Source organism: Babylonia areolata, chromosome 21 (genome assembly GCF_041734735.1).
Source record: "Babylonia areolata isolate BAREFJ2019XMU chromosome 21, ASM4173473v1, whole genome shotgun sequence".
Taxonomy (NCBI): Eukaryota; Metazoa; Mollusca; class Gastropoda; order Neogastropoda; family Buccinidae; genus Babylonia; species Babylonia areolata.
This window is the reverse complement of record NC_134896.1, coordinates 48,573,907-48,599,283: the sequence shown is the minus strand read 5'-3', so window position 1 is coordinate 48,599,283 and position 25,377 is coordinate 48,573,907. Positions and strand designations below refer to the sequence as shown.

Below are 25,377 nucleotides of genomic sequence, written 5' to 3'. Positions count from 1 at the left end.
CTTTCAAATGAGAGTGGAAAGTGAAAGGCGAACACATGAACTGTGTGAAACAAAACAACAAAAAAAAAAAAAAGAAAGAAAAGAAGAGAGAGAAAAAAAAGAAGGCAACATACGAAAAGTGCTGAGAATCCAAAATGCAAGGTATGTATTCGGACTGCCAGTATTCCCATGCAAGTTACAGGTCATCACAGGTGAGTACACACACACACACACACACACACACACACACACACACACATACACAAATCTACAATGCAGTTAATTTGTTTCACACTGATTCTATATGTGGGGGAAACATCAAAGGCTGATAAAAATAAATAAATAAATAAATAAATAAATAAATTAAAAAAAACGAAACAACTAATTCTGGAAAAATTATGAAATAATAAATATACGTGTAAATCAAACTAGGAAGATCTAAACTGACCATTATCCAAAACTGGGAAAAAGGTGAATAGAAGAACAGCAAAAAAAAAAAAAAATGGAAAGAAAAGTTGGAAGGAAAAGTTTTTTTTGATGGATTTAAAAAAAAAAAAAAAAAAAAAAAAAAAAAATTAACATAATTTCTACTATAGTAAAAAATTTCAAAACAAGCATGTTATTCACCAGACTGTTTAGTTTTTAAATGACCCTATCTCTACACTAATGTTTTCCTCATTCTTTTTCTTTTTTCTTCTTTTTTTTTTTCTTTGTTTCAGAGGGAGAAACAAATCTCATTCATCTATAAGAGTTCAATAATGTGAAGGTGATTTTTTTGTTTTTTCTTCATTACCAAACATCCGCCCTTTGCTATCACACTCAAACTGTGGCCCGTTTCCACCTTTCGTTTAGCCACAAAAACAGAAGCAACCAAAAAAAAAAATGGATGTGACGAAAAGTGTGTACATTTTTATATGTTAAACGGCATGGGTGAGTGGACATGTATGTCCACACACATATGTGAACGTATGCACATATAGGTTCATATGTGAGTAAGTGTATCCATGCGGTAACGCTGTGCCCACACGTACATGTGCGGATGAACATATGCACACACCTGTGTGTGCTGATGTATGCTCACGCTCAAGCGTATGTGCATATATATGGGTGCATACACGTGTATGCGTACTTGCACGCATGCATGAAATGCCTGTGCTTGAATCTGTGTCCGTGCTAATGCTCGTACATGTGCAACGACATTTTCCTGAGTCCGAGTGTGTCCAAGTCAACGTGCACCTGCGTGTGCATGTGCTTGCGTGTATGCTAGCAACCTTCCCACCCCCACCCCCATACCTCCCCTCAAAACCATCCCCCACCCCCAGCCCCTCAATGTATGCAGCTTGCTCTTCACATGCACAATGTCAGCAGCATTTCTCAAGACCAAAAAAAAAAAAAAAAAAAGAAGATAATATTCCAACATGCACAGAAGCTCAGCACATCCTACACACACAGCGGGCAGAGAAACCAACGTCAAACACAGCATGCCCTCACTTCAGTATCAGTCTCATCTCCAAGCCTACACAAGTGTGAGAGACTATAGGACACTGGCTAAAAATCCACTAAACCATATCAAGTTTAGTCACAAACTCATGCGCTGGGCCATACGGCTCTTTTTTTCTTTTTTTTTTTTCATTCGCGTTGGTTCAGAATTGTTACTGCTACAAACTTTCTGGTACCTCTCTCTCCCTCTGCATCTTTTTCCGGCAGCTTTCTTAACAAGGTGAATGACAGGATTTTTCCATTTCCTTTTGAATGTTCTTTACAAATTTACCGTTTCTCAAACTGAACGAAAATGAAAGTTTACCCAAAAAATTAAAAAAATAAAATAAAATGAATTGCACAATCTGGGCCATGATTTACAGAAAACAAATATAGACAGATAAATAAGTAAACAAAAAAATTTGACAGCCAAAAAAAAAAAAAAAAAAAAAATCAAGAAATAAAAAAAGGAAAGTTAACAGGTAAATAAATCAACAGTTAACATCACTGTTGTGTTTCCAAATCAGTTGCCAAAAGGCAGGGCGTAAGGAAAAATAGGGAGGGAGGGAGGGAGGCCATTTTTTTTTTTTTTTTTAACAACTCATGCAGCAAAAACAGGAGGAGAAAAAAAAAGTTGGGATATGTTTTGAAATAGGATTTAACCCCCTGAGTACAACAGTTGAGTCTCCATGATTTTTTTTTTTTTTTTTTTTTCATATCATTTCATACAGAATACCTCCGAATTCCGGCAAGCAGCTGAACTGGGAATGGTCTTCTGGTCTTCTAACAACTTTTGACAAAACTGGATGAAATAGCTTCCAAAAACAGTTATTTATAAGTACTGCATAACAGGCACAAAGACCTGTTCCAACAGTTTTGTCACCGAGTTGTGTTCCTTTTGGTTTTCAAGTCAAAAGGAAACTTGTGCGTTGAGCAATTACAAAACAGGCACTTGTCAATCCATCATGTTTGGGTATACCATGTAAGCATCAACTGTGACAATATCTTTATATTTATTTCCAGGAAGAAATAGGAGATTTAACTGTCAGAGGACGACTCCTTCACATGGGCTTTACATCACCCAAGATAAAACGCTGAATAAAGGTAACTCCCGCGTTTCATGACTTTGTGTCTTAGATTATCATCTGTGCTTAGGATCCCCCCACCCTCCTCCCCCCACCCCAAAAAAAGGGAAAAAAAAAAAAAAAAAAAAAAATACTTACTTGTGATCAGAAATCTACACTGTGATGTGCCTTGATGTAAGCATGTTCTCTGACATAACAAGACTTCCTTTGAAAATCTAATTTAACATGTTATCCCATCAATCATACTTCATATCAATTATTACTTATTTCCTTTTTTTTTTTTTTCATGACTTTTCCTCTTTTCCAGCAAACTCATTTCCACATGCTCATAATTTACAGACTCTGTTCGATTCAGTGAATTACCACCAAGACTGCTTTGACTCCCAGCATACAACATGAAATTTCAAACAATTCAACGATTCAATCAAATTCAAAATGCACGACTAAAAACATAACTGGTATTGTGTCTGCAACCATTTTGTCCCCCCCATTCTCAAATCCAACAAATTTATGATGTATTTCTTCAATCCATCCCATGAACTATTTTGTCAATGGATTCTCATCTCTTCTCATCTTCCTTCTTCTTTCCGTTACACGACCAACATCGACTTGCCGATGACTCCGTCGTGGTTCATGCATGCTGGGTATTTTCGTGTCTCCATAACCCACCGAACACTGACACAGGTTACAGGATCTTTAACGTGCGTATTTGATCTTCTGCGTGCGTATACACACGAAGGGTGTTCAGGCACTAGCAGGTCTGCACATATGTTGACCTGGGAGATCGGAAAAATCTCCACCTTTTACCCACCAGGCGCCGTAACCGTGATTCGAACCCGGGACCCTCAGATTGAGAGTCCAAAGGTTAAACCCCTCGGCTATTGCGCACTGATGGCTTATTTGCAGTAGTGCTGAGTTTAATGACCTATAGTCTGGCGCCGTTAAGGCCAAGGTGATCGGGGCTTGGGTCTCGTTTCTAGCTGACTGGGTTTTATTCTCCATCATTCTCACAACTCAACAAACCTTCCTTCTCTGTCTGTTACACTTCAATCCTTTGACCTGTACAACCAACCAGATGGCACATCTCTCCTTCCGCCATCTAATTATTTTCATAAAAAAATTTTTATAATGAATGCGTTCTGATTCACCTTGACAAGTAAACTGAATCTCTCTGAGGCAACTTATTTTTTTACAATTTCTTCTTGTGAATATGTCTCACTTACATTTAGGAGAAATATCTGTTCACTTCTGGCATGAATACAAATTTTTTTTTTCTTATAAATATGCACCATTTCCATGTATGTCTACAGCGTTTTCTGAAATAAAACATGTCTTGCATTGTCTTGTGCCCGCCCCAAACAATTTGTTTTGAATAAACCTCCCCTCCCCACAAGGACCTTGTGTCCATGACCCTAACAAAGCCTTCCTGCGGAGACTCACTGCCTTCCTTCCCTTTGCTTCCCTCGCAAAAGATTTCAGGCTTTTTTTCAACCACGACTCAGGGGGTTAAGGATATCTTCTTGCAGTTTCAGGAGCAAAAAAAAAAAAAAAAACAACAAAAAAACAAAACGTAATGGCAATAACTATAACAATAATAATAATAATAATAATGATAAATAATAATAATCATAATCATAATACTCAGTTCAGGCAGAGGCCAAGTCATAAAAAGAAAAGCCACAATGATCATATCACATCCAAGGAGGCTGGACAGCCCGACGCAATACTCACATTTTCCTTATCCACTCTACGACTAGGCTCAAGCTACACACAGAAACAGAATCCATTTGAAAGACAAAAGGAAAACCTGGTTGGAGTAGAAATACACTTTTTCTTCTCTCTCTCTCTCTCTCTTTTTTAGGTAAAGAATAAAACAGTAAATGCCTGGAAAAAAAAACAAAAAACAAAACCAAAAAAAACAACAAAAAACAGATACATACCAAGCAATAGTAATCATTCAACATTTCTCTTTTTTTTCTTTCAGTTTTCTTCAAAGCTTCTTTTAGTGGTTATACCCAGAACATAATTACTTTGAAAATAGAAACTAGACTGGGAAATGAGACTGAAGAGGTCTTTTCAACCCAAAACAACAACAACAAAACAAAAAAAAACAAAAAAACAAAAACAAAAAAGAAAAGAAAGCTATCATCTCAACAACAACAACAACAAAAAAAAAACCCACAAAGATTCCTCGACAAAAAGACTGGGGGGTAAAAAAAATAAAATAAAATAAATGAAAAGGCTGCACACATGAAAATGACTTGTGGCAGAGGAATACAGTATCATGTAAATGACACGACCGGCAGGCATAAGAAAACAAACGAGAACAATATTTTCACACATAAGCTGACTAAGAAAATAAACAAACCCCCAAAAATATATCAGGGCTTTGAGTGAGGGACCCAGTGTGCCTGGGGATGGGGGAGGGGGGGGGGGATGGTTTGGGGAGAGTGGTGGAGAGTGTGGGTAAATGGAGGGGACAGGACATGAATAAATCTAAAAAAATTTTTAAATCCTAATTACAATTTAAAAAAAAACCCAACAAATGAAGTCTCATACTTTCATTCACATATTTACAACATACGAAAGGTAAAATACTGTTGGTGTATGACAAAACAAAGCACAGTCAGACAAAACAGAATCATTTTGTCTAGAAAAAAAGTTAAAAAAAACAAACAGCAACAACAATTCTCTCTTTTTTTTTTCCTAATACAAAATCAGACCCCCCCACCCCCCCACCCGCCCAAAGCTGCAAACATTCCAAACTTCGTTCCCTCTGAATTTGCTGTCATAATAGGCTTGAAACAGCAGAGAAAAGTTCAGACCAAAAATTATATTGGTATTTGTATTTCTTTTTATCACAACAGATTTCACTGTGTGAAATTCAGGCTGCTTTCCCCAGGAGAGTGCATCGCTACACTACAGCGCCACCCATTTTTTTGTATTTTTTCCTGCATGCAGTTTTATTTGTTTTTCCTATCAAAGTGGATTTTTCTACAAAATTTTGCCAGGATCAACCCTTTTGTTGCCATGGGTTCTTTTATGTGCGCTAAGTGCATGCTGCACACAGGACCTCGGTTTATTGTCTCATCCAAATGACTAGTGTCCAGACCACACTTAACGCATCTGATTATACTACATGCCAACTTCATCATACAGCATCAAAAATCACACAAATGGTTAGGTGGTGGTGGTCGTATTTTTTTATATTTTTTTTTAGTGCAAAAATGCTGAGCAAAAAAATGCAATATTACTGATAACACTGGCTGATTAAATCAAAATACTGGTTAAAAGGTGGAACAGGTCTGTATTACAAGAAGCGGAAATCTTTCGCTTAATTCCTAAAAGCAGTTACAGTTGAGTTGTACACTATACAGATGGGTTTTTGTTGTTGTTGTTGTTGTTGTTGTTTTAATATTACTTTTTTTTGTGAACGTTTTCATCAGTTACCTGCCATCACAAAGAAACTTGCAACAGACAATGCTACAAGCCAGACTCCTTACTGTCAAGATCAACACACATTATGGAAACAAAGCTGCCCCCCCCCCCCCCCCCCCCCACTCCAAACCCCGACCCCTAACCATCCACCCCCTCTTTCCCCAGAACTCAGACACACAGACAAGACGCACAGACAGACAGATGGAGGGTGGGAGAGAAAGGCAGGTTGGCAGGGTGAGGTCTGTCCACCTACCTGATCCTCGATGGCCTTGTGGTCGGTCTCCTGCAGCCAGGAGCCCAGGATGACGCTGTCGTCCACGTGGCACATGGAGCGCAGCTGGGAGGTGGTGGTGTTGGCCGGGTTGTCCGTCAGGGTGAACTCCGCCACCAGCTCCCGCAGCAGGTTGGGGTACATGCCTGAGGACACACACACACACACACACACACACACGCATGGAGCACCACCTTTCCAATGATAGAACACCGGATCCAACCCACAGCGGAGTGAGCTACAGGTTCTTCTTCTTCTGCGTTCACTCGTATGCACACGAGTGGGCTTTTACGTGTATGACCGTTTTTACCCCGCCATGTAGGCAGCCATACTCCGTTTTCGGGGGTGTGCATGCTGGGTATGTTCTTGTTTCCATAACCCACCAAACGCTGACATGGATTACAGGATCTTTAACGTGCGCATTTGATCTTCTGCTTGTATATACACACTAAGGGGGTTCAGGCACTAGCAGGTCTGCAAATATGTTGACCTGGGAGATCGGAAAAATCTCCACCCTTTACCCACCAGGCGCCGTCACCGTGATTCGAACCCGGGACCCTCAGATTGACAGTCCAACGCTTTAACCACTCGGCTATTGCGCCCGTCAGCTACAGGTTCAAATGTGACAACTGGGATCACTCAGTCCAGGGGTCATCCACTTGACAGATGCATCTTTGAGTATGTTGCTCAAACTTCCTGACAAACACTGTGTCTTTCAGCCTGGTAGACGCTAGGACATATTATGAGAGTACAACTTTGTCACTTAGTCCCAAACCTTAACGGACCCCCAAAACAGCATATTCATCACCCCCATCATCATCATCGAAATATAGGAAACAAAATGTCCCAAATTCTGGCAGACCAAAAGAAAAAAAAACCCTAAAAACAACAATAATACTAGTAACACATGAAAAAAAAACAATGACTAAAGCGACAAACGTACAGAATTGCACACACACACACACACACACACACACACACACACACACACACACACATATATATATATACATATATACATAATACATATACATATAAACACACACACGCACACATACACAACACCACACCAAATACACACACACACACACACACACACACACACACACACATTCCCACACACACAAAATTCTGACACACAAACACACACAAAGAACAGCAAACTAGAAAAAAAAAAAAAAATAAATAAATAATAACAAGAGAAATCTCAACAGTAGTTATAGTCACCTTCAAAAGAATGAGGGGGCAGCAGGGACAAGACGTCATACAACCTCAGCCGTATCATGGCGGCACTGGCCTTCAGGTGAGCACCGTACATCTTGATCACATTGGGTAAACTGCAACAACGTCACACACACAAAGGTGCACACAATCAGGGTCAAACATTATTATTATTATATTTATAATATAGCGCTGAATCTTGTGCAGAGACAAATCAAAGCCCTTTCGCACCAGTCATTCACACACACGCATGCATAAACTCTAAAACTGGAAAAAAAAACTGAAGACAAGGAAGAGGCAGGGAAGGGAGGCTATTTTGGGAAGAGGTGGGTTTTTGAGACCAGACTTGAAAGTGCTGAGTGCAGAGACCTGACAAAGAGAAAGAGGAAGTTCATTCCAACTGCAAGGTCCAGAGACAGAGAAAGAACGGTGGCCAACAGTCGAGTGTTTGAATCTGGGTATGCGTAAACATCATGATACTCACTGACCAGAAAAAAACATGGTTAAGTAACACGTTATTCAAACTACCTGTCAAAATCAAACAACTTGAGTGATGTCAGTCAGTGATGGTAGCCAGCGATCAATGTCAGTAATCAATGGCAGCAATCAATGCAAGTGATAGTAGTCAATGGTGGTAGATGTAATCAATGCCAGCAATCAATGCCAGTGATGGTAGCCAGTGATCAATGTAAGTAATCAATGCCAGAGATCAATGCTAGTGATCAATGTCAACAATCAATACCAGTGATGGTAGCCATTGATGAGTGTCTGTAATCAATGCCAGAGATCAATGCCAGTGATCAATGTCAGCAATCAGTGCCAGTGATGGTAGCCACTGATCAGTGTCTGTAATGAATGGCAACGATCAATGCCAGTGATCAATGTCAACAATCAACACCAGTGACGGCAGCCACTGATCAGTGTCTGTAATCAATGGCAACAATCAATGCCAGTGATCAATATCAACAATCAACACCAGTGATGGTAGCCATTGATCAGTGTCTGTAGTCAATGGCAGCCATCAATGTCTGCAATCAACACCAGTGACGGCAGCCACTGATCAGTGTCTGTAATCAATGGCAACAATCAATGCCAGTGATCAATATCAACAATCAACACCAGTGATGGTAGCCATTGATGAGTGTCTGTAATCAATGGCAGCGATCAATGCCAGTGGTCAATGTCAACAATCAACACCAGTGATGGCAGCCACTGATCAGTGTCTGTAATGAATGGCAGCGATCAATGCCAGTGATCAATGTCAACAATCAACACCAGTGATGGTAGTCATTGATGAGTGTCTGTAATCAATGGCAGCGATCAATGCCAGTGATCAATGTCAACAATCAACACCAGTGATGGTAGCCATTGATCAGTGTCTGTAATCAATGGCAGCGATCAATGTCAGCAATCAATGCCAGTGATGGTAGCCATTGACCAGTGTCTGTAATCAATACCAGCAATCAGTGCCAGTGATGGCAGCCAGTGATCAATATCAGTAATCCATGCCAGCGATCAATGCCGGAGATCAACGCCAGTGAAGGATGATAGCAAGACGAGGGGGGGGGGGGGGGGGGGGGGGGGGGAGGAGAGGGGGCATGAGGAGGAAGGGGCAAGGGGCACTCACTGTCCCATCATGAGGAGGGCACACTCCAGGGGAGCCAGCATCCGTCGTATCACATCCTCCGTCACCAGGTCCCGGCAGTGCAACAGGAAGCTGTACATGGCTAGGGGAACACACACACACACACAGAAACACAGTTCAAGTCCAGATGAATGACTGTTTGTTATCTACCCCCCCGAAAATGGAGCATAGCTGCCCACATCATGGCAGGGTAAAAACAGTCATACACGTAAAAGCCCACTCATTTACATACGAGTGAAAATGTGGGGGCTGCAGCCCGTGAACAAAGAAGAGCAAGTTTGTTTATTTGAATTTTCTTGAGAACTGTTGTTTCTTTACTGTTACATTTGATTTGTGAAGCGCAGTGAGCCTCTCTGTGAGGGAACAGCGCTATAGAAGGGCACTTCATTCGTATTAGTATTATTATCATTAACATTTCACCATTCTTATGCAGCAGACATAAACAATTCTTATACATAAATAATTCTTGTAAAGACTTCATCATTCATAATTATGTAACATTCAGAAAAAACAGTTTTTGTGGTGATTTCAAAATCCATATTTATATAGCAGACATGAAAACAGTTTGTGTGAAGATTTCAATATTCATATGTAACAGACACTAACATTTTTTGGGGTTAGGTTTCATCATTCAAATGTAACAGAACCAGTTTCTGTGATTATTTTATTCTTCATATGCAGCAGATACAAACAGTTCGTGTAAGGTTCATAATTCACAAATATAACAAACAAAAACATATCTTGTAAAGATCCATGCTTGATACATAACAGATAGAAACATTTCTTGATAAGACATTCACATGTCTTGTAAGATTCGTATTTCAAATCAAACAGACTTATACATTTCTTGCAAAGATTTGTAATCAATTTATTACAAATACAAAAAAAAAATTCTTGTAAAGATTCATCATTGATAGTTCACATAAGAATAGATACACATTTTTTTTTTTTTTTTTTTTTTGCTTTTCTTTTTCTCATTGTCAATCTCTTAGATTCAATAGCTTGACCAACTTGTGTGTACGTGCTTGTGATTTAATGGATTTCATGTATCTTAATGTTAGTTTACTGATTTTATTGGCGTGATATATGTTGTGAGAGGGTGCGGGAACACAAGCGTTCATGTGTGTGTGTGTGTGTGTGGATGTTCTAATATGCTGGATGTTTTTATTTGTTTACATTGTTGTGCAATGCGTTATTGTCTTAACTCTCTCCATACGAACGGTGAAAGAGACGACGTTAACAGCGTTTCACCCCAGTTACCATCATCAAAATAGTGCAAGAGGAAGGCTCTTATACTGAAGAGGTGAATGTTGACAAAGAATACCACAATTCTGATGACGGAAGCTAAAGGTTGGGTCATTCAGACACCCACTAGACATCCGAGGGGTCTGTGTAGAGGAGAAGAGAGGACTGGCCGTACTGAGTGAGTTAACGTGTGCGTGTGTGTGTGTGTGAGCGCGCATTTTACATTAGCAAAAACAAGCGACTGACCAATACACCTTTCCATTATCACAGCACACGCAACAGTCATCAGGTCTTTCAAAAATATACAATTCTAAAAAAAATCATTAAAAAAAAAACACACACACACACACACACACACAAACATGATTAACATAAAAATCCAAAAATTGTGCCACACTCACCTCCCGGCTCCCTGATCACCACACGCACACACCAGTCATCAGGTATTTTAAAAAACAAAAACCCCGAAAACAGAGTATGGCTACCTATATGGTGGGGTTAAAAAAAAAAAGTCATAAATACATGTAAAAGCCCACTTGTGGACATATGAGAGAACATGGGAGTTGCAGCCCATGAACAATATAGAAGAAGAAAAAGAAAAAAAAAATTCTAGGGAAAAAAAAAACGATAACAGAGTATGGCTGCCTACATGGCGGGGTCAAAACAGTCATACACGTAAAAGCCCACTCGGTGTCCTAAGTATGTTGAATCAGAACTGGCACCCTCGAACACCACCGAAGTGACTCAGCAGCAGTGCAGGGTCTCCTCCAGCAGTGCAGGGCCTCCTGGCAACCTAACATCAATGGTTCCTGCGGACTGCCGACGCTAAAACTGTGACGGATGAACCTGGGTGTGGCCGTGTATGGGGAAATCTAAATGAGCGGCGTGGGAGTAATGAAACTAAGATGGTGCAGATGATGGGGCAGCAAAAAAAAAATAAATAAATAAATAAAACCCCACTCCCGTGCATATGAGTGAACAAGGGAGTTTCAGTCCACAATCAAAGAAAAAGAAGAAGAGGAAGACTAAAGATTAAAAAAATAATTTTTTTTTAAAGAGGTGTGACTGACTCACCTCCCAGCGCTCCTGCCCGGCCTTCCAGGGTGACCTGCCAGGTGAAGGCGTCCCCCCGCACCTTCTCCGCCTCCAGCTCCCGCGTGGAGCGTGGGAAGGCGTTGCGCCAGAGCAGCAGCATGCGGGGCAGGTGGTTCTTTATCACAGACGATCCTGCAATGATCAGGCCAATGTCACCGTCATTGTGTGTGTGTGTGTGAAATGCACGCAGTGACCCACATGTCAACAAATTTACAAAAAAAAAACATATATTGATATGCCAGGCAGGTGGTTCTTTATCACAGACGATCCTGCAAAGTCAGGAACATTGTTGAAAAGCATGCAGTGATCGACTGGTACAGACGTGTTGAATTTTCTAGCAAATTTACAAAAAACATATATTGATATGCCAGGCAGATGGATCTTTATCACAGACGATCCTGCAAAGTCGGGGGCAGTGTCACAGTCATTGTGTGAAATGCATGCAGTGATCGACTGGTACAGAACTGTTGAATTTTCTCTAACAAATTTACAAAAACACATACTGATTATTATGCTCTCCATCAAAAGCACAAGGTCACGGCTTGAAACAGCCATCAACTGGTACATGTGCCTCATAAATTTTCTATAAAAAAAAACTTGCAAAAACATAAATGATAATGATGCTCTCCACCAAATCACTTCTTGAAGAAGTACAGACTGATCAGTTTTTGTTGATCAAAAAGTGCTTTTCGAAGTTGGGTGGATTTTTTTGTTTCTTTTCTACCCAATAAACACCGAAGAATGAATCAGCTCTCTGTTGGTCTACGTTTATTCTTGATGACATACAAAAAAGAAACGAGGAATCAGTCAAGACTCAAAAGCTTGGAACACAGCCTTAGATAAACAGTGGTACAGGTAGATTCTGTTCCTATCCAGTTTCATAAAAGCTGTGCTGCTGTTCACAGACATTCTGTGGCAACAGTTTATCAAGTTCTTCAGATTGAAATCGCTACGCAAAACATCAAAATAAGATACAGTTTTAACTAAAATTTACATACACAACATGGGAGAGTATTCAAAGCATAAAAAAATGCATGCATGCATTGTGTGTCTGTATAACTGCACACACAAAAAGCTTACAAACACATGATGCCCCATATTATTTCACACACATCACTGCTGTACCTAAAGTCATGAGAGCTCCCAAAAGCAGCCACCCTGACTGTGTTCTCTGCAGCGACAGGCGACTGTTCTGGGATGCCGTGCGTAGCAACTCCTCTGCTATACTGAAGATTTGCTGGAACAACGGAACAACCGATGTAGATTTCAATGTTATATTATTCAGGATACTGCGAGTGAGTGAGTGAGTGAGCGAACGAGCATATATGCGTGCATGTATGTGTGTGTTCATTCGTTCTTTTGTTGCATGTCTATCCACATTAATTGTGATATTAGACGAAAATCCATCACTTTCCCCACCCCACCCTTGCCTTAAATCATCACTACCTTCCCTGTTACTCCTCTCCTCAATTATCATTAAAAAAAATATGTGTGTGCGTGCATGCATGCGTGCGTGCATGTGCATGTGTGTGTGCATGTGTGTCTGTGCATGTGTGTGTGTGTGTGTGTGTTCTAGCGTGCTTTGTGTCTGACTAAACATGTTAGCATGAAGTGCTTTGAGAGGTCTGAAAGCGCCACATAAATGAAATGAAACATTATTCTTATCATTCTTATTATCATCTTATCATTATTCTTACTATCATCATCATCATCACCATGAACGTCATCATCCTCATTAGTATAATCATTCTGAAGCATCGCAAGGAGGAGGAGGAGGAGGAGGAGGTGGTGGTGGTGGTGGTGGTGGTTGCTGCTGGTGCTGCTGCTGCTGCTGCTCTATTGCTGGTTTTTCTTTTTTTTGTTGTTGTTGCTTTTCTCAAAGTCCCATCAACCTTCTTCCCCACCCCACCTCAACCCCACACCCTCCCCCCAACCCCCACCCCAAAACCGCACTGCCCAGCTCACCTTGCCCTTGGCGTGGGGGATGCCCAGGGGGCACTGGTAGACCCCGCCCAGGAGGGCCGCCAGGGCGCTGCTGTAGCCGGACACGGCCTCCGGGGAGGACTTGAGCTTCTCCATGCGCTCCACGCAGCGGTCCAGCAGGGGCGTCAGCTGGGAGGGCAGGGCCACCGCGATGCTGCCCAGGCACCAGGAGGCCGACAGGCGGGCCGCGTGGCTCGGGTGGATCAGCACCGACACCACCGGTTCGATGATGCCTGTTGAGTGGATTGTATTGCACTATTGTATTGTATTGTATTGTATTGTATTGTGTTGTATTGTACTGTACTACTAATTTTTGTCACATCAGATTTCTCTGTGCGAAATTCGGGCTGCTCTCCTCCCTACACTGAGAGCGCCACCCTTTTTTTTTTTTTTTTTTTTGGTATTTTTTCCTGCATGCAGTGTTTTTATTTGTTTTCCTATCGAAGTGAATTTTTCGACAGAATTTTGCCAGGGACAACCCTTTTGCTGCCATGGGTTTTTTTTTACATGCGCTAAGTGCATGCTGCACATGGGACCTCAGGGTTGAGACACAAACAAACCCACGTACACATGCACACACGCATGCACACCCGCTCACTCACTCACTAACTCATTCACTCACTCACTCCCTCACAATGACATACATTCATCATGTACCTCTCACAGACACCTTACAGCCTCACTCGGTGGCATGACGCACACGGTATATGTACACATGCACTCACACAAAGCACACACACACACACACACACACACACACAAACACACACGCGCACACACACACACAAACATCCACACTCCCCACCCCACAGCCCCGCCACACACACACACCACCCTCACACCATCCATTTCACACACACACAGAGACACTGACCAGTGGCAGGTTCCTGTACCTGAGAACTGGCGGAGGTTCCCAGACGCAGCACCAGAGAGCCCAGTTCGTGCAGGGTGCACAACAACACACACACACGCACACATATCATCCACTTCACACACACACACACACACACACACACACACACACACCATCCACTTCACACACACACACAGACACACACACACACACACACACACACACACACACCATCCACTTCACACACACACACACACACACACACACACACACACACACACACCATCCACTTCACACACACACACACACACACACACACACACCATCCACTTCACACACACACACACAGACAAGCCACTGACCGGTGGCAGGTTCTTGCACCAGAGGACTGGCAGAGGTTCCCAGGCGCAGCACCAGAGAGCCAAGCTCATCATGCAGGGCGCACACCAACACACACACACACACACACACACACACACACACACACACACTGACCAGTGGCAGGTTCTTGCACCAGAGGACTGGCAGAGGTTCCCAGGCGCAGCACCAGAGAGCCAAGCTCATCATGCAGGGCGCACACCAACACACACACACACACACACACACACACACACACACTGACCAGTGGCAGGTTCTTGCACCAGAGGACTGGCGGAGGTTCCCAGGCGCAGCACCAGAGAGCCAAGCTCGTCATGCAGGGCGCACACCAACACACACACACACACACACCATCCACTTCACACACACACACACACACACACACACACTGACCAGTGGCAGGTTTTTGCACCAGAGGACTGGCAGAGGTTCCCAGGCGCAGCACCAGAGAGCCAAGCTCATCATGCAGGGCGCACACCAACACACACACACACACACCATCCACTTCACACACACACACACACACACACACTGACCAGTGGCAGGCTCTTGCACCAGAGGACTGGCGGAGGTTCCCAGGCGCAGCACCAGAGAGCCCAGTTCGTGCAGGGCGCACACCAGCACGTGCTGACTGGCCGTCAGGTCGGCCGCCTGTGTCTTCCCCTCGGCTGCCTCCACTGTCGCCTCTCCTGAAAACAACAACACACACACACACACACACACACACACACACACAGGGCCCCCCAAAAATGGGTTTTTATCAAATCAAACCATATCTTGGGTTTGGGTGTGATGTGGAAATGATCTTGTTTTATATGGGCGTGTGCGTGTGTGTGTGTGTGTGTCCATGTCTGTGTGTGTGTGTGTGTGTGTGTGTGTCTGTGTGTGTCCATGTGTGTGTGTGTGTGTGTGTCTGTGTGTGTGTGTGCGTCGGTGTGTGTGTGTGTGTGTGTCTGTGTGTGTGTGTGTGTGTCTGTGTGTGTGTGTGTATGTCTCTGTGTGTGGTGTGTGTGTTCACCTGCGCACAATTATGCTAATCCGTTATGTTTTTCTGCACAAGACCTCACTTCCAAAGAACAAACCAAATGCTATTTTTTTTTTAAATTCAAATTAAGAAAAAATATACAACCACAGAAGCTACAAGAATGATATAAATAATAACACCAATAGTAACAATAATAATAATAATAATAATGATGATGATAACAATAATAATAATAATAATAATAATAACAAACAGGAATTTTTTTTTTAAATTCAAATAATAATAATACCAATAATAAAAATAACAATAACAAATAAAAAAAATCAAATAAACAAACAAAAACACCCCATACATCACCACTTCCAACCCAAAGAAAACCCACCCACCACCATCCCCCACACAACCACCCAACCAACCACCCACCCCCACCATCAATCACCCCCCACAACCACTCACCAACCACCCAACCAACCACCCACACCACCCAACCACCCCCACAACCACCAACCAACCAACCAACCAACCAACAACACACAACCAACCGACGCAAACACCAACCAAACAAAACCACTCACCAACAGCGTTCATCTGGCGAATGATGATCTGGCAGATCTCTTTGGCGGCGGCGATCTGGGCCTTCTCGCCCAGCATGCCCCCGATGACGGAGCGCATGATGAAGAGGATGCACTTGCGGGCGTAGACGGCGTCCACGTGGGTGGTGGTGGCCCGGGGGTTGGCCACCAGGTCCAGCACGTGGCCCAGGAACACCGAGATGTTGCGCTCCAGCCACAGGCCCCCCATGCACTTCATCAGCTCCACGTACGCCTGCAGAAACAAGAATGATGATGATGATAATAATAATAATTATTATGATAATAATTAGAATCATGGATATTTATAATATGTAGCACACTATCCAGAAATCTGCTCTAGGTGCTTACAAAACACTTTTGTTTACAAAACGCATTACATCAATGTTACATACACACACGAAAAACTAAACACACACACACACACACACACACACACACTGCATATATAGATATATATATACATTTTAACATAAATATGTACCCAAAGGCACACACGAACACACACATACAGAAACAGACACACATGCGCGCGCACACACACGCACACACACACACAGACACACACACACACACGCACACATACGTACCAACACACACAAATGCACATTCATAAACATGCATGTATTTATGTACAAAAGCAGTTCTGTGGGGTGAATGATATCATAAAAAAATTTTCATGCTCTTTTTTCCAGACCTATGCAGGGTCATTTATTATTATTTATTTATTCATTCATTTATTTATGTATTTATTTATCTGTCTATCTATTTATTTATTTCCATGACGCTTCCTGTTCTGAGACTGGTCTTTCTTTTCTTTTTTTTTCTTTTTTTCCCGAAGACTTTTCCTTGATATTCATGAATCTGTGGGAACTCTGGTGGCGGTGGTGGTGGTGGCGGTAAGGGGGAAGATAGCTAGGGGGAGAGGTGGCTAATGAATCAAGTTATAGGTACAGAGGCCCATCCCTTCTTTATCCTAAAAAGAATTATCTAAAGTTAAAAAAAATTGTTAGGGCTTCCCTAAGTTTCAGCCCATTCAAATGACCAACTTTGTCGTTTGTTTTCCCAGCTCAATCACCCCCAAGTAATGCACAAAATAAAATTAAATACTGAAAATAAAATAAAGATAAGATAAAACATTTGGACAATGTCAGTTAATACTTATCCCCTTCCTTGCCTTTAACTGTAACTGCCAAACCAAATATGGCAGAGAGAGAATTCACCAAGACATCCATGAAAGCAAATTTGTACAGATTTGTGTTTTTGAGAGCCAGATCTGAACTGAGATTTGGATTCACCATCACGATGAGTTTGGTAAGGAACTCATTCCGGGTGACAGCAACAAGGTACGAAAAGGCAAAGTGTCCTCATAACTTCTTAACCGTGGGAGACAGAGAACACAAGAGTCAGCAGCAGATAGCAATGAACTCGAGATAGAACATTTTCCCCCTCTAATATCACTTGAAGCGTGAAAGACATTAGTTAAATTCAAGACATCCCCCCCTCCAACCCCCAAGCTAAACATCTACAAAGTGATGGGAATGGGCTGACTCCCAGCCAAGTAGCCGTGACCCCCAGGGGCCCCCTATCCCATACATCAGGCACACTGTGATAAACTGAGGACAGCCCCTGAACACCAGCAGCAGCAGCAGCAGCAGCAGCAACAGGAGTTCTCCTCCTTCACCCCTTTAATCACCAATGCTGATAACCTCCCCTTGTTTCTAACACCCCCCACCCCCCCACCCCCGGATTCTTCATTCTGATGAAGTAGCTTTAGAAGTGACGTGGATAGTGGGGGTGTGGGGTTGGGGGTGGGGGGTGTAGGTGGAATGCATGAAGTCATGCATTAAAAACACTCACATGCATACGTAACACGAACACTTGACACTTGACTCTCATGCTCTCACGAGCATGCGCACGCGCGCACACACACACACACACACACACACACACACACACACACACTCACTCTCTCTCTCTCTCTCTCTCTCTCTCTCTCTGTAGTTTTGTTGTCCTTGTTTACTTGACTTAGGTTGAAACATATCCAGCCTAAGTTTTATAATAACCCATGCCGCTTTAGATTCAATTTGCTAATGTCATCCAGAAATGAAACTGTACTGTGCAATGTGGCGTTATACATTTACAATGCCTTAAAGCGTTTGCATATTGCTATGACTTAGATCATAATATCAACATAGATTGCCAAACATAACAAGCATCTGAAGTGTAAATGTTAAACAATGTGTTTTTGAAAAGTGTTTGTGTGATTGATATAATTGTGACTTACATCTTCAGTAAGGGGCTTAGGCCTAAATCTGAATAAACAATTTCGTATTCGTATTCGTATTCTCTCTCTCTGTCTGTCTGTCTCTCTCTATCTATTTATCTATCTCACAAACACGCACACACACACACACACACACACACACACACACACACACACACACACGCACGCACACGCACACGCACCACCACCACCATCCCAACCACCACCCATCACCACCATCACCACCACCACCAACCAGTCACACCCCAGAAGGTACGATCCTGACCACAACCCTCCCTCCCTCCCTCCCTCCCCACCCTCTTCCTTCCTCCTTCCCCAGCTCCTCCTTCACTGAGTTTTCTACAGTCTTGCTTTTCTTCTTCATTTCTGTCGCTTCATTTCCTCACCACAAAGCCCACACTCATTGATTCTTATCCTGAATCGCCAACCACCTTCCAAACAAACACAACAAGCTGTCTTCGTCACTTTCTTGTGTCACCACCCTTCCTCCACATTGTTGTAGCATGTGCCCACACCCCTCTCTCTCTCTCTCTTCTCTCTCTCTCAGTATGTCGTTTGTTAATACCATGCTTGTGCCTCTGTGTGTGTGTGCGTGCGTGCGTGCGTGCGTGCATGCGTGCGTGCGTGTGTGTGTATGTGTGCGTGCGTGCGTGCGTGCGTGTGTGTGTATCTTATCACTACCATGCTTATGCCTTTATGTAGTATTGTATTTGCATGCTACGACTTTAAGTAGCATTGTGTAGTACATGCAACGACATATATAATGTAGTACTGTGTTGTGTAGACCCTGTTTCAGGGCGCGGGGACAGGATGAAAAAAAAAAAAAAAAAAAAAAAAAAAGCGTGCCAGTGCTTATCTATTACCCTCGAAAATAAAGGAATTTGTCTTTGTCTTGTCACAATTTGTCAGTCAACAGGATCTATAAACCTGACACCGTGAGTAAGACCACCCATCACATCAACTTGACAAGCAACAACATCAACAACAACAACCACCACCACAACAACAACAACAGAACACAGCACAGCATAATAGAACACATCCCCATCTAAACACCCCACCCCCCCACCCCCCCTCACCTTTGAGAACCGGAATCAAACCAGCCGATAAGCGAAGGAAGGCTCTTAAAAACCCAACCCTCAGAGATTACCCCCCACCCCCCACCCCCCCCCCTGCCTGCTTGCACTGCATGCATCAGACACGGTGCTTGAGGTCAAGGGGTAAGAGTCAAGGGGCTTTGTGGGGGAATGTGAACCCAACATGTGGTGAACCAGGAAACGATGGGGAAAGGAGGGTTAGGAGGAGGAGGGATGAGGAGGAGGAGGAGAAGGGGACGGGGTGACAGGGGGGGGGGGGAGGAAGGGGTAAGGGTCGGAGGGGTGGGGGGGGTGGGGGGCGGCTGTCTGTCTGGGGAGGTTCACAGAAGGGGTGGACACTTGATGACAACCACTCACTCCTACAGTGCAACAAGTGCAAGGAGAAGGGGGGGGGGGGGGAGGGTAAGGGGTGTTCAAATGGAATGCAGCAGTTCAGTGGTAGGAACACTGAGGGTTAACTCACTCAGTACGGCCAGTCCTCTCTTCTCCTCTACACAGACCCCTCGGATGTCCAGTGGGTGTATGAATGACCCAACCTTTAGCTTCCGTCATCAGAACTGTGGTATTCTTTGTCAACATTCACCTCTTCGGCTCCGCTTCCAATATTTTGATGATGGTAATTGGGATGAAACGCTGTTAATGTCGTCTCTTTCGCCGTTCGTATGGAGAGAGTTAAAAAGTCCATTCTGACAGTTTGTGTGTGTGTGTGTGTGTGTGTGTGTGTGTGTGTGTGTGTGTGTGTGTGTGTGTGTGTGTGCTCGCGCGCGCATGCATTTTTGCCAGTGTGCGTGCACGAGTGCATGCGCGCACATGCGCATGTGCGTGTGTCTGCGTGAGTATGCGTGGGTATGCGTGGGCATGCGTGCTTTTTTTTTCATGTATTTGTTGGTTTTAAGTGATTATAAATAAATGGTAAACAAAATGCGGGGATCTTCAGTCAAGAAAAACCACAAGTCAGCATAAAAGAAACCATCTCCGTTCAAGCTGACAGCACAGTCCCAGTGCTTTTTTTAGTCAAGTTGAGTTTAGCGACCTATCGGATGACATCTATAAGGTCAAGTTGTTCTGGGATAGGGTCTTGATGTGTTTAGACACTGTCTGCCATTTCAAAATATCCCCTGTGGGGGGTAAAGGGCGGTTTGAGAACATTGCCCCCACCCCCCACCTACATGTCTCAAGCCAGGGGAGACGGGTGGGTGGGGGCGTGGGGGGTTGGGTGGGGTACATTATGAAATGTCAACACTGTCACTAGATGAGGAACAAGTAGGGGCAAGAGCTTCATTCTTCGGGGGGAAAAAACAATCCTCCATCCCCCTGTGTGCTTGGGGGGTAGATTGTTCACTGTTCATGCGGGCACGTACATGCATGCGTGTGTGTGTGTGTGTGTGTGTGTGTGCGTGTGTTGTGTGCGTACATTTTTCCTTTGGTATGCATGCACACACAAAACAGATACGTTCATCAACACCATCACTTCTGCTCTGTCTGTCTCTCTCTCTCTCTCTCTCTGTCTCTCCTTCTCTGTCTCACACACACACACACTCCAAGCACTCAACCCTGCTGCACTGCACCACATTCTAAACACGTCCACTAACACCCCCCCACCCCCCACCCCCACCCTCCCCAAGCTGATCCAATACACCAAGACCTTGTTTAGTTGTCCACCACCACCACCACCACCCCAACACCCAGCCCCCTTCTCTCCATACCTCCAGTCCCTCTTCCCCTCTAACACCCCCCCCCCCCCCTCCCCTCCCAGGCCGACACTGACCACTCTAACCAGAACATCTTACAGCTTCCATGTCTGTCTGTATCGTGTTTCTGACAGCTAGTGAATGGGATAATGGGATGCTAGGAGAGAAGAGGTGTAGTGTAGAACTAACAAGGGGCTTCTTCGTTCCCATCACAAGCAGCTTATATATATCCTGTAGCAGATGCTTGTTATAATAAGTAACCTCGCCCCCCCCCCCCCCCCCACGTCCCCCACCCCCCCTCCCCCAGGGGTGACCAAACGGTGAACTGACAACAGCACTGCCTGTCTAACATCTGACCATCAGCCTGCCTGCCCACCTCCTACCCCCCCCCCCACCCCTTCATGACCTTTCTCCACTGGCCGTTTCAGTCCTGCTCAGATCAGTGTGTGTGTGTGTGTGTGTGTGTGTGTGTGTGTGTGTGACACGGAGGAGAGAGAGAGAGAGAGAGAGAGAGAGTAGTGAGAGAGAGAGACCAGAAGTGGTGATGGAGAGGAATATTTCTGTTTTCTGGTCCTTTCGCAGTTCGGTGGTGGGTTTTCTGCCATGGAAGAGTTGGGTGTGGGGAGACAGAATCAATTACACGTGTAAACTAGTAAACTACCCTGTGGCTCTGTTACTCTGGATTCATCACCTGCATGCAGGGAGTCAAAATGTATTTCAGGTCTGCAGTATGCACGCATGCATGAATTCGCTCGCACGCACACGCACACACACACACACACACACACACACACACACACACACTCCCAGATCCTGGACGGACCAATGAGATGATTCCCCACCAGGCCATCTGCACAGAACTGGGACAAATCGATAGTAACTGCTGTGCCTCGGGAAAACTGTTCCGATGTTCTCCTATGATGGGTCAGTAGGGCATGTAGGGGTCGGGAGGGGGTGGGTGGGGGGGTGGAGATGGGAGGGGGAAGGGGGGGGGGAAGAGAGGGGGGGGGGCATTTTTCCACTTGTCCCTGCATAAGTTTTTTTTCCATTCTACTGTCATTACCAAGAGGTTTCACTTATGTGTTATTTCACAATCATCATCATCATTACTTCACAATCACCCTACTGCAGTAATTTACAAGATCTCAGTGTGACGTGGGAAATTGACATTTTCTTTTCCACTTAAAAAAAAAAAAAAATGTTGACAACTGAAAATCATTGTATTTTTATGCTACAGTGCTTGAATAGGAATAGTCCAATATAAAACAAGAGAGGCAAGGCCTTCAAGACTCACTTGTGATACACATTTTTTTTAAAATCCAAGCTTTATATGTATTGAGTATAATTTCAAAATGTAATGTTTAAGATGAGAAAGATCAGTTTAAAGCAAATTAAGTCCCCTAGCATTAATTACAGAGTAATTTCCCTTTTTTACTATCTGCACCAAAACGTTTGCAAAATAAATAAAACTTCATGCTTAGCAAAAGAAGTTCCTGTTTGAACAAAAAATGATAATAATGACTGCTCTTGTTGTTGGGTCAGAATATCAGATCAAAGTGCCAAGTTTAGAGAATACAAAAAATATCAATATAAGAGTAAATGCAGTTTGCATATAATTAGGCTTCATTTGTTTGTTTTTGTTTTTTTGTTTGTTTGTGCCCATCCCAGAGGTGCAATATTGTTTTAAACAAGATGACTGGAAAGAACTGAATTTTTTTCTATTTTTATGCCTAATTTGGTGTCAACTGACAAAGTATTTGCAGAGAAAATGTCAATGTTCAAGTTTACCACGGACACACAGACACACAGACAAACACACACAGACAACCGAACACCGGGTTAAAACATGACTCACTTTGTTTACACAAGTGAGTCAATAAAAACGAAAACAAACACCACCACCCACCCAAAAATCACACAGACACACACACACACACACACACACACACACACACACACACACACTTGATCCAACCGTACAACAGATGTGGCAGACAGGGGTGAACTAATTGAGCTGTCCTAAGAATTTATTCTCTCTCTCTCTCTCTCTTTCTCTCTCCACCCATCCTCCCTCCATCCCTTTATTGGTCTGTCAGTCAGCAGATGCACATGTACAACGCTGCAGACTGATTGTGGCAGCAACAGCTACTGGCACGCTCTCAGATTGAAAATAATTATGCGCACACACGCATGCATGCATGCAAGCGCGAGTGTACCACCATTGGTTGGCGAACGTGTCTCTTTTGGTCTATCAGTCCGTCAGTACGTGTGTGTGTGTGTGTGTGTGTCTTGCCCTCTCTCACTCTCTCTCTCTCTCCCCTCCACATTCTGTCTCTGTCTCTCCCTGCCCCCACTTCTCTCTCTCTCTCCCCCCCTCCTCTGTCCCCCCCTCTGTTCACACTTCTCTCTGTCTGTCTCTCTCTCCCTGCCCCCACTGCTCTCCGCCCCCCTTTTTATCTCTATCTGTGAGTGTGTGTGTGTGTGTGTGTGTGTGTGTGTGTGAATCCCCCTGCCCCCCACTTCTCTCTCTCTCTCTCTCTCTCCCTCCCGCTCCATGCCCCCACTTCTCTCAACCCTCCCCCCATCCACTCTCTCTCCAGCCCCAACCTCTCTCTCTCTCTGTCTCTCTCTGTCTCTCGCCCCACCTCCCTGCCCCCCCCCTCTCTCTCTCTCTTCAGCCCCCAACACACACACACACACTCTCCCCCTCCCCCCCCCCCCATTATTCCTCTCATTCTACCCACCCTCCCTCCTCTCTCTCTCTCTCTCTCTCTCTTCATCTCCCATGTATACATCAAGGTGAAGACAAAGTGACCTGAGAGATTTTTTTTTTTTTAAAGGCCCCGGCAGCATGTCTTACCCACGTCTTTACTATACCCCCTGCCTCTCACTCTCATATCAGGCACGGCTGAGACCAGCATCCTATCAGTTTGTATCCCACTCTTATGTGCAAAGTTAACCAGTTGCACTGCTAGGACGGAAGAGCCTAGTATGGTCGTAACCTACTATGTGTAGAATGGAACTGACCAATGGCGTAGTTCGGTCAACGCAGGGTATTTAGTCACGTGTAACTGTCGAAAAGTTAGAACCAAGCAAGACAATGCAACTGGCACCTGGCTTTTTGCCCCCACCAACCCCCACCCCCAACTCCCCCACACACACTCCTCCTCCTCCTCCTTCCTCTGCCCCTCCACCCTCTCCCCGCCTCCTCCTCCTCCTCCACCTCCTCTCTTCTTCCATCTCCTTTTGATCTCAGGGTTCAACCATTTCACAGGCGCGGAGAAAGAAGACTTTGCTCTCTTTTTTTCTTTTTCTTTTTTTTTGTGGACGATTGACTATTTCACAGGCACAGAAAAGAATATCTCCTTACCCTTACAGTCTGGAGTTTTTCTTTGAAAATATATATATTTATAATGTATGTCTGGAGAGAGAGAGAGAGAAGGGGGGGGGGGGAGAAGGAGAGAGTGCATGCGTGTGTGTGTGTGTGTGTGTGTGTGTGTGTGTGTGTGTGTGTGTGTAAGAAAGTACGGGTATTTGCATGTGTATTTGCGAGAGTTAACTGCTTTGTTCATTAGTAGTGTGTGTGTGCGTGTGCGTGTGCGTGCGTGCGCGTGCGTGTGTGTGTGTGTGTGTGTGTGTGTGTGTGTGTGTCTGTGTCTGTATGTGCGTCTGTCTGTCTGTATGTGTTTTCAAGTACATGCGTCTGTCTGTGTCTGTGTTTTCAAGTACATGCGTCTGTCTGTGTCTGTGTTTTCAAGTACATGCATCACACAAACCCTCATGCACATGAGCATATGTCTGTGAGAGTGAGAGAGAGACACACAGAGAGAGAGAGAGACAGACAGACAGACAGACAGAGACAGACAGACAGGCAGACAGACAGACAGAGTGTGTGTGTGTGCGTGTGTGTGTGTGCGTGCGTGCGTGCGTGCGTGCGTGTGTGTGTGTGTGTGTGTGTGTGTGTGTGACTGCGTGCGTGAGTGTGTGCACACCCTTGTGGGGCAAACGTACCTAGAAACTCCTACAGACTTTTTTTTTTTTTTTTTACATCGGCA

General features: G+C 44.0%; 1 protein-coding gene across 2 annotated transcripts in view; it reads right to left on the bottom strand.

Moving 5' to 3' along the window:
- The window catches only part of LOC143295699 (HEAT repeat-containing protein 5B-like), a 189,783-nt gene that overhangs the window by 37,509 nt on the left and 126,897 nt on the right, over positions 1-25,377 (bottom strand). Inside the window, exons 8-16 of one of the 2 annotated variants that reach the window (XM_076607319.1) lie at positions 16,233-16,482; positions 15,209-15,361; positions 13,424-13,674; positions 12,584-12,695; positions 11,438-11,590; positions 9,101-9,200; positions 7,480-7,589; positions 6,235-6,398; positions 4,275-4,307 (exon numbers count right to left, since the gene is read on the bottom strand). In XM_076607319.1, coding sequence (XP_076463434.1) covers positions 4,275-4,307; positions 6,235-6,398; positions 7,480-7,589; positions 9,101-9,200; positions 11,438-11,590; positions 12,584-12,695; positions 13,424-13,674; positions 15,209-15,361; positions 16,233-16,482 — 1,326 coding nt within the window. The remainder of the gene's footprint in view (positions 1-4,274; positions 4,308-6,234; positions 6,399-7,479; positions 7,590-9,100; positions 9,201-11,437; positions 11,591-12,583; positions 12,696-13,423; positions 13,675-15,208; positions 15,362-16,232; positions 16,483-25,377) is intronic. The other variant, XM_076607320.1, reaches the window with a different exon arrangement.